General features: G+C 47.2%; 1 protein-coding gene across 11 annotated transcripts; it reads right to left on the bottom strand.

Moving 5' to 3' along the window:
- Positions 1-702: 702 nt before the first annotated feature.
- LOC134477434 (uncharacterized) lies at positions 703-11054 on the bottom strand. Of its 11 annotated transcripts, none has more exons than XM_063255530.1 (6): positions 10939-11054; positions 9790-9862; positions 3626-3733; positions 2714-2801; positions 2313-2359; positions 703-1394 (listed from the first exon to the last, which is right to left on the bottom strand). In XM_063255530.1, exons 2-6 carry the CDS (start codon positions 9798-9800, stop codon positions 1298-1300), a joined length of 351 nt encoding a protein of 116 aa, XP_063111600.1. In that variant the 5' UTR covers positions 9801-9862; positions 10939-11054; the 3' UTR covers positions 703-1297. The 11 variants fall into 11 exon arrangements, 4 of the variants coding, with proteins under 4 accessions (XP_063111600.1, XP_063111599.1, XP_063111598.1 ...); XM_063255529.1 differs by lacking the exons at positions 3626-3733; positions 9790-9862; positions 10939-11054 and adding exons at positions 3823-4219; positions 5069-6554; positions 7284-7451 and having other exon boundaries at positions 704-1394; XM_063255528.1 differs by lacking the exons at positions 3626-3733; positions 9790-9862; positions 10939-11054 and adding exons at positions 3823-4219; positions 5069-6554; positions 7372-7423 and having other exon boundaries at positions 704-1394.
- Positions 11055-17166: the final 6112 nt, after the last annotated feature.

Here is a 17166-nt window from a genome sequence, read left to right as displayed (position 1 = left end):
ATCAACTAAGACTTTGATTTTTGTTCCATCTAAAGAAAAAGAAATTTAATTCCTGGTATACCTTGTCACTCAACATACATCTTGAATTCTTGGGCAGAATCTTAAATTGGACATTTAAGCAGTGATAGCCACCAGCTCCTCTCGGGGCAGCACCTGTTTTCACTAAATCTCAATTTCTGAGATGCAGGTCTTTTCTCTGGGCTTTTCGCTAACGGGGGCATGGTGATTGCTAGCAGGTACATTGGCATCACCCTTTCTTACTAAGGGCATCCTCCTTGCTCCTGGCCCTGGGCTGCTGCCTGCTGCCCAGGTCACTGGGGCATAGGCGGCCTGGACAGTAGACTGCAATGGAAGAGTGCAGTGGGGGTCATGGTGACAGGAAGGTGCCAGCACAGGAACCCAAAGGCCGGATGCGAGCCGCTGGTGCCCGAGCCTCAGAGCACAGCCACGTCCATGGGCATGAGCTTGTGGTCAGATTTCTACCTGCTGCCACAAACAAGCTCCCTCAGTTCCCCCGTGTCCCCAGATGCCACCCGAGGAAGGAATCAGGGAGGGGGAGAAGCAGCTCCCATGGGAGCCTGAACTCTGGAATGTCGAGGCCTCCCAGTGAGGTAAACAGAGGCCTTCCTGGAGGGACAGGAACCCTAGAGCAAGTTGAGATCAGTTTTCAAAAGCTAATGTACTATGTTTTCTCAATGAACAAAATTTCACTCACCCTCTATTTACTTACAACTTTATATAGCAAAGTGCAAGATTGTGTCACACACGTTTGAGCAAATAAAAAATTAATGCATGGCCCAGGAGGCCGCTTCTTTGTGTGACACCAAAAGCATCCACGAGTGCAGAGGCTTCCAAGTTTTCTACGCATAGTGGAGTTGCACGGAGGGGCTGGCGACGATGCTGATTCCTGGGCCCGGCCCCGAGTGTCTGATCACGTGATCTCAGGCCTGGGCTTAGAAACTGCCTGGAGTTTCTGCCTGGTGCCAGGGACCACACTCTGAGAGCCACTGTGCCGAGTCCTCCAAGCCTAGTGTGCACCTGCTGCAGTTCACACTGAACGCTGTTGGGCGAGCACCAGGTGACGTCACGACACTGTCACCCTGGCTCTCTCCTTCCCCCTCACCAACACGTCACCATTGCTGACAGTTACTGAGCAGCTCCTTAGCCCCGCGCAGTACCAAGAGCTGTGTCCTGCGGGTCAGTTCATCCTTCACATCCTGCCACTCGCACTGTCCAAGTGGCCACATCCGCGCTCTGAGAAGTTGAGGAACTTGTTCAAAGTGACGGGCCTTACTCCCTAAGTGGCACGGCTGGGCCCCACCACCCCAGCCCGGTCCTCTTCATGCCAGCAGTGCTCCTTCCAAAGGGATAATCGGGAGGCCAGAGACTCAGGGCTGAAGGAACAAACCAGCCTCGTCAGCATTTCACACCGCATCGTGGTCCTCAAGCCACCCAGACTCGGGCCTTCCCAGCCATTGTGCCCGCATCTCTCTCCCTTTCCGGAGCTTGAGAACCTCTCATCTGTTATCAGGGGCCAAGTCACCTCCATTTTCTGATCACTTTCCCAGCCAGCCGCCTGGCAAGCGGGGGGGGGGGGGGGGGGCTTGCGTGAGCATCTAATTAAATTGAGTTTTGCTAAACACAACACCATCTCCTCTGGAGAGAAATCGTATCACTGTTTGTGAGCAGAAGCAGCTGTCAGCAATTATGCTTTAAATAGTAGGGTTTATTCTCCTATCCGATGTGCACAGTATACAGAAACGCTTGCATGGAGCATTGAGTTCGGGGTGAGCCTGAGCAAGCGGATGGAGAGCAGTGCAGGTCCAGCTCTGCCACCCGAGCCCACCGGGAGGAAGGCCGTGCTCTCCCCAGGAGCCGATCTGAGTGTGAGCAGACCCAGAGCTCAGGAGACTGAAGGCAGTGACCAAGGATGCACCCCCTGCTTCCCCTCTACAAGGATCTCCAGCTGTCCCACACCAGCAGGACCCCGGCCTTCTGTGTCCACTGCAGCAGCACATGTGTGACGCTGCTGTCTCCGGGCCTGACTCAGCCACTGTGCAAAGCTCTCCTCCCTCCCAGCCTCCCTACTGCTCATTCCAGCTGCTGGACCTGCAACCCGCGATGCCTGGAAGTGGGGTTGGGGACACAGGACAGAGCTCAGGAGCCGGAAGGGAGGAAACAGAGTCCACAAAGATGGAGCCACCGATGGCCACAGGCACCCAGGGTGTGGTCCTGGGCTGGCTCTGGGCTTCCAGCAAGCCTCCTCACCACCCAAGACCCAGCTGACGAACATACGCTGGGTTTCAGCTCACCCGAAGTCTCTCCGTTCTCTTTCATGCACGATGACTTTCCCATTTGCCTGATTATAAAAGGAATACAGATTCATCACAAAAGCAAAAAGTCAAGAATGAATATGGCGTGCCACTCCTCTGTGGATTTCATGTGGTTTTCACTGTTTCAGACATACTCAGACATCGACTTTGTCACCCAGATATTTTTATAGATCTACATAACTCTCAGCGTTAAGTTGCACCCACTCTCTGCCCCGTTTTACAGCTGCCTTCTTTCCCGCTGCATGGTAAATTATCTATGCCTTTGCAAGCTGATCAATAGATAGCTATGTCATTATTCATAATCATGTCAGTTACTTTCTTATTGTTGAGACCTAACACCCAAGGCCTACACCTGGAAGGAGGAGCTTGTTTGGGCTCACAGTTTGTAGAGGTTTCAGTCCAGAGCTTTCAGTTTGTAGAGGTTGGGTGGCTCCAGGGCAGGTGGCCACAGCAGAGGAGAGACAGCTCCTGTCAGGGCGGCGGGAAGCAGAGAGAGATCAGGGAGGAGGAGAGACTCAGACCCTTCCAGGCCACGCCCCCGTGACCACCTCCGCCAATCAGGTTTCACCTCCCAACATCACGGTGAGCTCTAAACTGATTAGGGAACTAATCTACTAATGCACCTCATGCCTGTGACCCAGTCACCTCCTGAAAGCCCCTCCCCCGTGAGCACATGAGGGTTTTGGGGGACATCTGGATATAAGCTGGACACTTGCAGATGGTTGTTATTTACTTAGCCAGTTTCCTCAAGAGCTGGGGGCTGCTAGCGTCCTTGGCCCTCACCACAAAAGCACCAGCAAAGTGACACCCTGCAGCAGTCCCCCTAGGGTTCCCTTTCCCCCAGAGCTGGGGTTCCTCTGTGGCTGTGAGCCTCTCCATCTTGGATGCTCTGATGGGTGGAACTTGTCCTCAAGTCTGAACCCCTATATCATGTGCTTATGGACAGGCAGGTAGCCACGCAAAGCGGGGGGACAGGCTCTGAACTCACCCTTCTCCCTGTGTCCCCGACCTGAGCATCCCCTCCCACCCCCTTTCTGTGAGTTCTGACCCCATCTCCATCCACCCCCTTCTTATCCTCCCAAAGTTACTTCAGTTAACACGCATTCTAGAATTTCTCCTCTCTTTCTTTCTCCTATTAATCTTTCCCTCCTTTCTTCCCCCAGCCGTACACACATGTGCTCTGCCCCTCGCCCACCCCACATAGCACAGTGCTATCTCGGGGGACCTATGGCATAGAAACCAGGGTTCACTGTGTGTCTCCCTCCTGCATGAAGCAAGTCCCCCTGGCAGACCTGTGGACAGACAGCTTTGTGGACAGCGCGATGCTGCAGAGGGGTGATGGGTTCAGACTCTGGCGTTCGCAGGGTTCCCCCAGACCCTCAAGCAGTGCAAAAACGGAGCTGAGAAAAAAAGAAAAGACAGGCCAAAAGGCAAGCTCAGCGTGGAGTGGGGTGGAGTGGGGTCGAGTGGAGTGCATGCACACAGTAACCTTCTCATCCCGCCGGGAGGGAGTCCTGGGCGCTGCAGGGTGAACAGGAAGCCTGGAAATGACCAGGAGTTTGTTTCAAAAGCTTCCATCCATTTCAAACGGGAATCGTTGTGCTTTATCTGGGTGGATTTATCTGGCTTTTGATTGGCCTCACCATTAATAATTTTCTTAGGGAAATGCAGGAGATGTGGGGTCTTTTCAGATGCACTGCTTACATCCTTGTCATCTCCTCCGGGAAGGGCCACAGGAGCACCTGACGGGGACAGGGCCTCCTGCACAGCAGGCGAGGTAGAACTGGGACACCAAGTAAAGCTGGCGCCAGGTTTGAGTCTCACTTCTACTATTGACTCCTTGATTGGGCTGGACAGGTCAGTCTCGCTGAACTCTATTCTTCCATCTGTGCAGGCAGAAAATCTTTTCTAGCTCCAAATTCTATGTGAATAATGACCTTGCTTTAGGGAGCAAAGAAAAGCAATTAAAAAGGAAGAAAGAAAGAATGAGCTTGCCAAAAGCAAAAGACTATATCCAAGTCAGCTATGAACACATGGAAAAAGGAGCAGTCTGTCCCCTTGCAGGGACATACTGGTTCACGACAACAGTCAAGAGCAAAAAGAATAGCATGTTCCTGGTGAGAGCCGGTGGGGGCTGTTGATTATTTCCCAGAGACTGTTTCCCACTATTTTTCCTTAAGGAATAGCACCTCACCATCACCCAAACAAACGCATCAAGTCCGCACGGGCCCCATGATCACCCAGGCAGAATTACTATGTCCCAGCACCCCGTGCAGGCCTGGGAGTGTCAGCCCAAGCTTTTATCCAGTGACACCCCAGCAACAGCAAGGACGAGGTGTGATCAGAAGGCACAGTGAGCCTTTAGATTAAAAATGTTAATTCGTTACAGGACCAGACCACTGCCCTTGGCCTCCCTCAAAATCCCCCGCTTCAGCCGCACGTAAGCATGGTCTCCCCCTTTCTGCAGCAGCTCTGAAAGTTCCCTTCCCTAGCGTCTTGTTCATGCAGCTGTGACTGCTTCCACGTCTTGAATCCATTCAAACCATTTGGGTGATTTCTGTGCAACAAAACTTAAACAGGCCCTCGACTTCAGGCTTTTCCCCAAAGTCAAAACGACCAGGAGAGGCAAACATTTCGGAAAGGTAACCAAGGCGAGGAGTATTAATGTGGCTGATTCTCAGTAAGCCACATTAGCTCTTACCATAATTATGTTTTTAAACTAAGGTGGAACTCACCGTATTTGATGATAAGCTGCATGTTTAACTTCTGTGTCTTTTCCTTAATTTTCACATCTTTGAGTCTCTTTACTGGCCACTGGCAATCTTGTGGTATTTTACACATTCCTATAAGACTTTTGATTTTTCTTCTTGAACAAGGAATGAGTGAGCAGATAGATGGATAAATGAGCGAATAACAGTAGGAGGAGGAAAGGTTTTATAAGCTACGTAATTTAAGTCAGGCATTTCTTTAGCAACATCCTTAAGAGAGTCAGTCCAATGGCCCGATCTGGGTGTTGGTCATGATTAGAATCCCCTATTTGATGAAACAGTCAATCTCAACTTTTACCAGAATATTCTCTTACAGAGAGTCTTCTTCCTTGCACAAATCTCTACACCATTGTCTACAGCAGTGGTGTGAGGCCGTGGCCTGCATGCCACAGTGGGATGCTGGCTATCATTGAAAACTCTAAAATATTTGCCATCACTGATCTATGAGCAAGAGGATATAATACAAGTGATGATTAGAATATACAGTGACTGTTTACATTTTAAAATTTATTACGGTACATCACACGTTGCCATTAAGCTTCCCCTAAATCTTCCCCCTTGCTTGAATATACCCACCCCATCAATCTTGCCACTTTCCGAGTCATTCCGGAAGTCCCCTTCCACAAGCATCTTGAGGAGGCGTGGTCAACAATAGGGTGAATGCTGCTGTCCAGTGCCAGCCAGAGGAAGGCTCGTGAAAATGCTACCGTGTGTCTCAGACACCTTGCTCAACAGATCTGGCACTGTGGAGCTCCTGGCTTTTCCCCACAGTCAAAAGGACCAGGGGAGGAAAGCATTTTGAATCAGTTCAGAACGGGGAGGCAGCTGTGGCAGTGCACCCAAAGCTCCTCAGGAAAGAGGACTCCACAGCTGCTTCAGAAAGGAGCAAGCGCGAGGGGGTAACCGCGTCCTTCTGAGGAGAATCAATGGCACTGCGTCTTGCACCGTAGTAAACTTTTAAAAAATTTAAAACTGCACTGTATTTCCATCATACCGTGTATTTTTAATGAGAAGGAAAGCGAGGTCTTAAGAACAAAGTAAAACGATGTTAGTTCTTATTCTCAGTAAGCCACATTAGCTCCGAGCAATCTCTGTAGTGTTTTCTAAATACAAATCATCAGTGTTTGGAATCCTGCCAGGACTCAATTCAAGATTTATCTAGTTCCATATTATAAATAAACAATGAGGTGTGCGGCAGGAAAGGAACAGACAGCCCACAGAACAGAAGGAAATATTTGCAAATTATACATCTGATCGGGCGCTTACATCTAGAATGTAAAAGAACTGTATGACTTAATATTAAAAAGATGAATAACCCAATTTATGGAGGAACAAAGGATCTGAGCAGGCACATCTCTCTGAAGATACAACCCACGAGCATGTGAAGATATGTCCAGCATCATCAGCCATCAGGAAAATGCAAGCCAAAAACCACAGTGACACAACTTCATAGCTGCAATAAAAAGATAGCCGATTAGTACTGGGCAAGATTTGGAGAAAGGGGACGCCTCATGCCACACTGAGAGGTCATGAAACTGCGGCTGCTTTGAGAACAGCGTAGGGTTAAAGGCACAATTACCATGTCACTCAACAACTGCACTCCTGGGTGTCACCCCAGGGAATATGAAAACAGCCATCCACAAAGCATACTTGTAAGTAACATCCACAACAGCATTGTTCACAATACTGGAGCCAACCTGAATATTTGACTGATGAATGGATAAATAAAATCAGGTTTATGTACACAATGAAATTTCTTCACACATCATTATGTGGATGAAACTTGAATACTTGCAGTTAAGTGTAAGCAGCCAGTCACAGCCAGATCTTCAATGCCCACAGCAGAAAAAACAGAGACGGGAAGAGGAATGAATAGGGGTTCCCTAGGACTTGGGGGTGCGGTGGGATGCAGGGCATTGGAAAAAATAGAATGAGTGCTCACAGGTAGTTTCATTTTGAGGTGACGGAAATGCAAAACTGATTGTGGGGACGATTGCACAGTTCATGAGAATATCAAAAGCCACTGAAGTCTGCATTTTAATTTGGTAAGTTGTAAGGTAGGTGAATTACATCTCAATACAGATGTTATTTTTAAAACTGAGGTTGTGATGTGGTGTCCACCACTGTTCTTAGTTGGAAACAAACAAATTTTTATGGTTAATAAGCAAAAAAGGGAACATACCAAGGCTATTAGGGATCTTAGCTCGTCCAGGAGAGTCAGGGAGTAAACTCCAACCCTTGTGGACTCTTACAGAGCAGCCACCACTTACCACAGACCCCAGAGCTGCTACTGATGACACTTGAAAGTGAACTAGTTTCCCCCCACAGCTCCCCGGAAGCTTAAACTTCCTCTACCTCTAGAGAAAGTACTCTAGAGTGATTGGCTCAGCCGAGGGAGGCCATCTGATTGGCTGAGTCTAGGGAGACCATCTGATTGGCTGAGACTAGGGAGGCCATCTGATTGGCTGAGACTAAAGGTCTTCGCTTAAATTGAAAAGGAAGCCAGGGAGCCAAGTTCTTGTGTCTGGAGCAGGGCCTAGGTTGAATAATTAGAGAAATATTTTGATCAAAGACAGGATATTTTTTAACCTCTCTTTCCTGGTCTCCTTTGGATATGATGAGTTTGAATTTTCTTCCCATTTTGGAGGCTGTATGGCCTAGGTTCTTATGATGATTGCTACTAACTGAAGGCTGTTTGTAGGCTGTGTCAAACAGTGGTGCAGCAGATGACTGTGCACATTTGCTCTCTGTTCTGAATGCATTGGTCTGGCAGCCTGAAGTCTGCTACAGTGTGAGCATTCCACCATGAAAATCGTCAAATGCTATAAAGCAGGGGTTCCTCTACCACCCCCACCCCAAGAGCCACTAAACACTTGGAGTCTACCACTGCCTTTATCCCAGTGATATCTAAATTGCCACTGTAACAAGCGAAGTATTTTACTATAGTCCTTGCCAGCGTGAGATTCATCGGTCTGTGTTGGCCTTCACACTGTTATCAGTCTGTGATAACTGCAAAAATTTAGAGTAATTTACAACAATTTGAAATTGCTGTAACATCCAAATGTGTGATTTCCAGTTATGGCAAATCGTCAGTCCAGGATGGATTGCAAACTGAAAACTAGCCCATCACCACAGGTCGTCTGAGGAATACAATCTTTGTTCTGTTCCCGCCCTCTGACACAGCAGGTAGTAACAGTCTTCCTAGGTATTGAGAGTCCCACCATCTGGTTATGGATGAATTCCTTAGCTCTTCCTTTAAAGACCGATTCTCATGATCTCAGGATCCGATCTCAGGATCCACTGTTCTGCCTTCTCTCTGCAGCCCCTCTCGGAACTGGGGGCTGGGTCTAGTGTGTGTGATTACTGAATCAGCCCCCTGATTGACGCGGCATAGTCCTGGGTGTGGACATGGGAGAGCTGCCTGCCCTGAGGGCCTGTGGCCTGGGTAATGTAAGGACAAAGGCAGGCTGCTGTGTCACTTGCTGCTTTGGTGGCTTCTGCCTGACCTGCTTTGCCGTGGGCTGACCCCCTCCACAATGCCCCTGTGCCACACCACCCTGCCTCACCAGCTGACCATGGACCGAACCTTTATGACTGTGAGCATAATAACCCTCCCTTCCTTTAACTCTAGGTGTTGGGGATTTGTTTCAGCACCAAGCAAAGTCACTGAGATGGTGACTTCAGGGGTTAAAAAGAAGAGACAGCTTCCAACACAAATAAGAACTCACGTGGATTATATAATAGCCGCTCCTCTCACTGTCTTTCCCACACACAAAACCAAGAAAGTTGTATATAAGCATATCAGGAGTTATCTCTCAGTGGCAGGGTAAGTGATAGATGTTATTCTCCCCTGCTCATTTGAATTTGCTGCATGTCCTACAATGAAAATGTTGCGTGTCATAATGATGAAGACAAATCCACGCCTCACTCCCTTGGTTCCGTGGACTCTCAGTGGATTCTTCCTTCTTGTGTCCCAGTTTCCTTCAGAGGAGATGCTGATGTGCATCTGTCCTCCCGGGGAGTCTCAGAGCAGCACATAAGGCCGTTTCCCTGACACGCTCAGAGATTAGATCTGGATCAGAGCTGATCTGCAAGCACTGAGGTTTCATGTGGCACTGTGGTTTGTCCCTCCCCACAGAGATCAAGAGGCGGCGGGATGACATATTCAAATGCTGAAAGAACACACTGTTAAAAACACTTCTGCTTCCAGCAAAGGTATCATTCAAAAATGAAGTCAAAATAATGTCGTTTGCAGATCAACAAAGATTGAGTGAGTGCTGCGGAACACTTGCCTTACAGGAAACAGCAAAAACATTATTCAGGCCGGGAGCAGCTGATGTGAGACACTACCGTCAGTGGAGAGGAAGAAGAAAACGCCAGACGTGGAGCAAATATAAAAGGCTGAAGACACATGCTTGGTTCTTCTTGTCTCTTAACTTCTTTAAAAGACAAAGTATTATCTAAATCAATAATTATGGTGCTGCTATTCATTTTCCAATACGTATAGAGATGCAATCCACGTGACCGTAATAGTACAAAGAAAGCCGAATCAAATGAAGACAAGCTTGCTGTGTTCTATTTAAATTAAGCCAGGAAATGTCTCACATAGAGAGATAAGATACATACTCTAACATCAAGGGCAATCCGTTAACAGCTAAGAACGGCAGTCACGAAAACATGGCACATACCTGGATCCCATTTAGGAGGTGAGGCAGAAAGACTGCTGTGAGCTTGAGGCTAGCTTGGGCCACATGGTGAGACCTTGTCTCAAAAAACAAACAAAAGAAAGGAGAAGGAAGACAGGAGGAAGGGAAGAAAGAAAATAATAAAAATTACAATACACAGGTTATAAAACATGACCCCAATAGAAGCACAAGTCAAACTACCAATGAAACGTACTTCGTATCCACCAGCAAGATTGCAATTAAAAAAACCAGGAAGAAGATAATAAGTTTCAGCAAAGACGTAGAGAAGAATTGGACTCTCACATATATTGTTGGTAAGAATACAAAAAAGAATACAAATGCTAATTCTATGTCAAACAGAATTACCAAGGAACTCAGAAATTCCTCTGGGGGATTTATATTCAAAAGAAATCAAAACAAGGCTTCAAAGAGGCATTTGCACACAAATACTTCATAGTGGCACAGTTGGTAGTGGCCCAAAGAGAGCCATAATCCAAATACATGACAATCTATACAGAAAATGTGATTGATATCTATTATGGTATATTATTCAGCCTTTAGAAAGGAATAAGGGAAAGATACATAATACAGTGTGGATGAAACTCAGAAACATTATGCTAAGTGAAAGAACTCACAAAGGCACACACCTTACGATTTCATTTATGTAATTATGCAAGCCAGGTGAGTCCACAGATACTAAAATCGCTGCAAGGGGTTAGGGGATTTGAGAAGGAGTAACACTGATCACATTTTCGTCACTTTCTTGTCACTATGCACAAAATCCCTGACACCTACAACTTAAAGGAGGAGAGGTTTACTGGGCCCAGTTTCCAATGGATTCATTCCAAAGTTCCACTTTACATAAAAAGAGATAAGATACATACTCTAATTCCAAAAGCAATCCATTGGCAACTAAGAACAGCTGTCATGAGGACAATGAGCTTGGCAACACGGCGCACACCTGTACCCCACATTCCTTCCACTGATGAATGTGGAGCCCTGTGATACAATCACCTTTCAAACACATGAGACTCTGGGGGACATTTCAGATCTAGACATAACATTCCAACTCTGGCCCCCTAAAGACTCATGTCCATCTCTTTTGCAAGATGCATTTGGTCCCTCCCCCAGAGTCACCACTTTTAACATTACCTGCATTGCTGAATAACGCAAGTCCAAAACCTCCTTTGAGATGCAAGGCCAGTCTTCACTGTGAGAACCTGTAAAACTCAAAAAAGCAGAGAAGAAAAACACTTAAATGCTTCAAATATATGATGGCACAGGGTAAACATTCTTATTCCAAAAAGTAAAAAGAGGGCAATAGGAAGTAAGGCCAAAACCCAGCAGGACAAACGTTACATCTTGCAGTCCCAACCTGGGCAGGGTGGGGTGAAATGTGGGAGCCCCTTCAGCCCGCCCTACAGCACTGCCAGCTGCCACTCACACGCCTCTCGCCGGCTGCTCCGCTCTCTGCCTGTGGTTTCATCAGCAGCTGTCCCTCATCCCTGCATCTCTAACTTTCTGGGATCTCAACTGAACCTTTGGCTTCCTGTTCACATCTTCAGACACCTCTTCAGGGCACACTGCCTGTCCTTACAGGTCTTCATTTAAAATTTGGGTGGACGCCTTCATAAACCCATCACTCTTGCAATCTGCATGCCTGTAATTCCAGCACCACATGAATGACAGCAGGATCTGTTGTCAGCTTGAGCAGTATGTGGGCACCACTGGACTATGGCTCCCGTGGCCTCTGCACGCCTGGATGGGTGAGTTCAGAGAAGTGAATCCTTGGGAGCCAGTTTCTCAGATGGTCCTTCTCAAGCTGAGCCCCTGACTGTCTTCTCAAATGAAAGACTTACACTTTTGTATCTTTGAGTCTGCAGTGGGTGGGCCATTGCTGATTTCTGAGATGCCTTCAAGCAATATTTCCTATCGTCCTGATGCAAATATTTGCCTTCTTTTAAATACTAATCTTTTCAGCAATCATGGTTCTGATGGTCACAACCTTACAGGTGCTTGCTTTCTGTTGAAACTTCAAATTTTTCATATCATATAGCTCCGCTTTTTTCCTCTGGCTTTTCACTATAGATCAGGCAAAAAGCCAGCAGTAACCATGCCACAACTTGAACATTGGACCACCTTAAAATTTGTACTTCCAAAGTAATCACTTCATTGTCCTTAATCTCAATCTCGTGCAAAAAAAGGACAAAATATAGACAAATTTTTCATCAGAATGAAATGAGTATGCTCTCTAGTTCACTTTCCAATATAGTCCCCATTCCTATCTGAAACCTCGAGAGTAGCTTTTATTTTCTGTTGTAGTCAGGGGTTGTGAGGAGAACAATTAGAAACAGGACACAGAATTTTAATATTATTTTATGATGGTCACCCAAAGTTAACACAAGAAAGTGCAAGAAATCTGTCCACAACACTAAACACAGAATATGCAGCCAAGGGCCTGGATCCCACAGCAATGTCCCACATGAGTCCAGATGAAAACCAACAGCCCATGACAATGCCTCCCATGAGTCCAACTGGAGGTCTAGAGCCCCTGAGAAGGACTCACACCAGGATCCATGCTGAGAGGCCCAACGGTCAGCAACGGAAGCTAGAAAGCCTATGCCAGTGGGGTGAAGGAGCTGTGCTGGTGGGTTGAGGGTTCTATGCTGGAGCCAAGAAGTCACGTTCCAAACAAAAACCAGGGCTGTCCCGAAAAGCATCACAGCCATCCTCAGCAACATGGAGGCCCAAGAACAACCAAGTACATGCCAGAAAGCCAGCGTGATAAGTTTGTCCTGGAGATTAAACGGTACATGTCTTCCCCTCCAGAGCTAGGAAGCGATGCTTGATGTAAGGACCAGAGCTCCCCCAAAGTGAACCACAGCCACTCTCAGCAACAAGGTCCTGAGCTCCTCAGATGACAATGGTTGAACTCACACTGGGGAAGCCAGCATGACGAGCTCCTCCAGGAGAACCAATGGCTCAAACAGCAACACTTAGGAGAACCCACAATGCCCAGCTGCCCCTTCTTCACATCCCTATGCTGGCAACTTTCCTCAGGTGGGCCATCTAGGCTCAGCATCATGCTGATTTTAATTCAGCTGGCATTAAGTTGACCTCCAGTTTTTAATCCGTAACACTGTCCACATTCCTGTCAGCATTCTGGTCTTCTGGGCTCTGACCAGAATGCCCATGAAATTCTGTTGATAGCATTCTAGGGCTTCTCCAGCCTGCATCACCAAAGCTTTCTAAACTCCTCTCCCAAAGCTTTCCAGAAACTTCCAAACCACATCACTAGGTACAGTCAGCAATGATCCTATACCTCCTGTACCAGCTTTCTGTATTCCTTCCTTTGCCATTGCTGAGACAAAATACCCAATGCCCACAGCTTAAAGAAGAAGTTTATTTTAGTTCAAGGCTTCCAGAGGATTTACTTCACGGTTGGCTGGCTCTGAGCAGAACAGCATAGCGGAGGTCAGCCATTCACCTCACGGAAGCCGGGAAGCAGAGAAAGGAGGGAGGATCTCTGCAAAGGCCCAACCCCAGCAACACACCTCTCCCAACCATTTAGCTATGAACTCAGCCGTGATGATTATTGCACCCCGTGACTCAGTCACTGTTATGGTTTGGGTCTGGAAGTCCCTCTAGAGGTTCATGTGATCATGGTGTGGGGCTTTCAAAGATGGCGGTGTGCGTGCTGCATCTGCCCTGGTGCAGGTAGCTTGCATGCAGTGTAAGAGAGGGGAAGCAGCTTGCTCTTCCCTTTTGCTCCCGTCCCTTTTGGTATCCGCCATGACCAGTTGCCCCTTAGTCATTGTACCCTGCTTTGGAGCCAGATGAGTGTGGACTGAAACCTCGTCAAACTAAGCTAAATAAATAAACCTTTCCCTCTTTCGTTTTGGGCATCAGGTACTTTGTCTAGGCAACGAGAGAAAAGTAACCAAGACAACCAATGTTCAAATACATGAGGTCTGGGGAAACATTTTAAGTCTAAACCAAAACAAAAAACTTAATATGAAGTTTTCCTTTAGATTGTTGGTTTGGAAGTAGATATAAGAGGCAGCCCCACAACAATATGAATGTATTAAATTGGTTAATTTTACATGGTATAACTTTCACCTTAGGTCAAGAAAATTGAATAGGGTCCTATACATTGAAAATCCTAAGGAATCTACCAAAAAAAAATGTAACCTTTATGAAGAGATTTAACTAATGATCAGTTTAAGTGAGAATCTCCAGCTGAATTGAGTCAGTGTGGTTCTGAGCATGGAGACCCCCCTCAGGATGGTTGTCAGCAGCATGAAAGGGAAACGGGAGGAGAAGGTTGAATGCTGCCGATTTCCTAGCAGGATCTTTCCTGTGGCTGGTTTTCCCAACACAAACTCAGCTGTTCCTGTCCATTGGAGAAACTCAGGTCCATGCCATCCACAGGGATGGCTGCAGCTCTCTTTAGGGGAGCTCTGGTCTCTGCCTTTGTCTTGAGCGTCACTTCCTGGCCCCAGTGCAGATCCTTCACCCCACTGCTGCTGACTTTTAGCTTCCACTGCTGGCCTTTGAACCTTCCCAGTGCAGGCCCTTGACCCAGACTTGCACGAGACTTTGTTGTGGGCTCTCTCGGCCTCTGGCTGGAGCCAGGCAGAGCATTGCTGTGGGATCCAGGCCCTCAGTTGGATTCTTTACATCTCCAGCATGCAGACAGATCACTTGCACTCTTCTGCACCTGACACTCCTATAAGACACTCCTGTGAATTTATGCATAATTCATTCCCTTGCAAATCACTGACTGAAACACCCTACTAGAACCAACACACGATTTTAGCAAGGATTCAGAAAACGTAATTATATTTCCATATACTAGCAACAATTTCAAAATAAAAGTAAGAAAACAACTCAATTCATAGTAGTATCAAAAAGAAAATTATTTGACGATGAAAGAGAAGCTTTATCTTTAACATGTTTTAAATTACATATTTGATAAGACATACCTAGACTATATAAAGAATGCTTTAAAACGCCAACTTAAAAAATGTCAAAATATTTGAACAGGCATTTTGCCAGAGGAGGCACACAAATGGCTAATGTGCCTGTGAAAAGCTGCTCAACAACATTAATCATTATGGAAATTCAAATTCACAGTGTGAACGTCAGCGAGGACGGGGAGACGGGTGCACCCGCACACTGCTGGCGAGGGTGTAACACGGCATAGGCATCCAGAAAGCAGCACACAAATTCTCACAACGTGAAAGTGAGCTTCCTGGCAGTAACCCAGCAACACTAAGCATGAAAGTGTAACAGCATAAAGTTGTCCTTCTGGAGTCCGAACGCTCCAGACGCTGGGACACCGGCCTTCACATGCGCTGCCTTTTAGGAAGCAGGTGCAGTAGCTGTGGGTGTGAGGACTGTGGGTAACCAGGGGAAGCGACGAAAACCCAGCTGGGGATGAATCCAGTGCTGTGCCCCTAGCCAACAAACTCACCGGTGTTTAAATCCATTCAGCTCAGCTTTCTGGGTGAGTATGCGGGTGCCAGGCCTTTTACCAAACCCTGCCACTCTGGACTCAACTGAACAAGCTGCTGACCCAAGAGATTCATGATCTAATGGCAGAGACCAACAGAAAATTAACTGGAACCCAATACCCACGTGTCAGGGAGACAGCAGAGGTGTTTAACAGGGTTAGCCTGGTACGCCCTGGACGTGGACAGCCCAGGCAGGGCGAGCTGGAAGCTGCCCTGTGCTTGGATTCCTTCTAGGGGTGGCAGGAACACTGGGGATAAGGAGGAGCCCTGAACACAGGCAGGCAGTAACCAGAGACGGGTTCAGCACCGAGGGGCACCTCACCAGGTGGAGAAGTGCAAAAAGAATGGGGAGGAGGCAAGAGGGTGCCCGGTAAAAGACGTGGACCCAGAAGTGGGCGCCTAACAAGGCACCCCAGGGAGGGCGATGAGGAACTCTCTAAAGGCTCTGAATATCACGTGAATAGTGACAGCTTCCCTCATGCTGCTGGGATTCGGAGCCTTCCAGGAAACTTTTTTTTTTTTTTTTTAGCAGAAATACAGTGTGATTACAAACTGGTGAGCATCACTAGACGTTTCACAGCCCATCTGAAAAGGGCAGGTTCTTGTCCTGGACCTTTGGCTAGCCAACTGTCCTTGGGTATGCTCAAGAGCAAGTAGCTTGTCCATCTTACACTAGACTGTTTTCCTTAGAGGATGCACTTTGGTAGTGCCTTGAAGAAGACACCTTTTGTTTACGGTTTCTTTCTGTGACTGGCTGAATGAATGAATGAAATTCCACGTATAAGCTCCTCAGACTGACGTGGAAGGTAACTCCCTCCTTTACACACGAAGCTCCCCAAAACTCGGAGTAAGTGCACTTGCTCAGAATCCTCTCTGTGACCCTGGGTCCAGCACACTGGCCGTGGTCTCTCTCCTTCTGAGCCCGGTGCTTAGATACTGATATCCTTTTGTTGCTCACGGGTAGACAATGGATACCCTGCAAGTCTATTCCTGCTCTTCATCTAAAGACTCTCCTGCAACTTCAGCTTTTGTTGATCACTACTTTTTAAAATTTTCAAGATTGCTTAGTACAAAATAAAATGCTCTTTGTAAAAACGAGGCAACTACTGAGGCATGCATGAAGTAAACAGTCTGCTCCTCCACCTGATTCCCCGGCAATTCTGTGTGTCCTCCTAGACTTTCTCCGCATACTAACACAGAGCGGTTGTCCTACGATTAGAACTTAATTAGGCGATTAAGCATCCAGCTGGCCACTGTCTCTGCAGACTCACATGAACATTGCATTCAGCTGAACCTCCTCAGCCCCGAGCTGCTAACGGCTGTCCAGAGGTAGTGCTTCATTATTTCTCGTAGTTGGATTTCTTCTGATTGGTTTGGGCACACTGACCCCAACCTATGATGGTCACTTGGACACTTAGCTTTCATAAAGCCATAGAGTTGCTAAGTGAATTCAGTAGGAGAAGCCCAGAAGTGGTTCTGTTGGGCCTTTCCTGTTTAAAATCCTCCAGTGGCTTCCCACAGCCTCCCTGAGCTTTGCCCTCTTCGTCTGCACTGTGAAGGAGTGTGACCGGTGGTCTTTGAGATTCCTCTCTGACTCAGAAAGTCTCAGAAGTTACCCAAGGTGGGACTTGCCCTGCTGGGACTTCTTGGGCAGCAGCTAATGCTCCATAAGCAAAAAAAAGTTCACATTTCCCAGACACATTTTAGAAGGCAGAGGCGATTATTCTGAAAAAGCCCATCAAAAGCAAAGCAAACTGCTTTGATTAAATTTTCCAGGCTTTGCTTTGAAACCTGGGCCCCAGTAAGGTCAATTGGATAGGAAGATATTTGTAACACTTCCAAAGAGCGAGACCTAGCTTAGGAT

This window comes from Cavia porcellus, unplaced genomic scaffold (genome assembly GCF_034190915.1).
Source record: "Cavia porcellus strain 051 isolate PalLab524CR breed Dunkin Hartley unplaced genomic scaffold, mCavPor4.1 scaffold_8, whole genome shotgun sequence".
Lineage (NCBI taxonomy): Eukaryota > Metazoa > Chordata > Mammalia > Rodentia > Caviidae > Cavia > Cavia porcellus.
The sequence above is the reverse complement of the archived record's forward strand: the minus strand, read 5'-3'. Positions and strand labels throughout refer to the sequence as shown.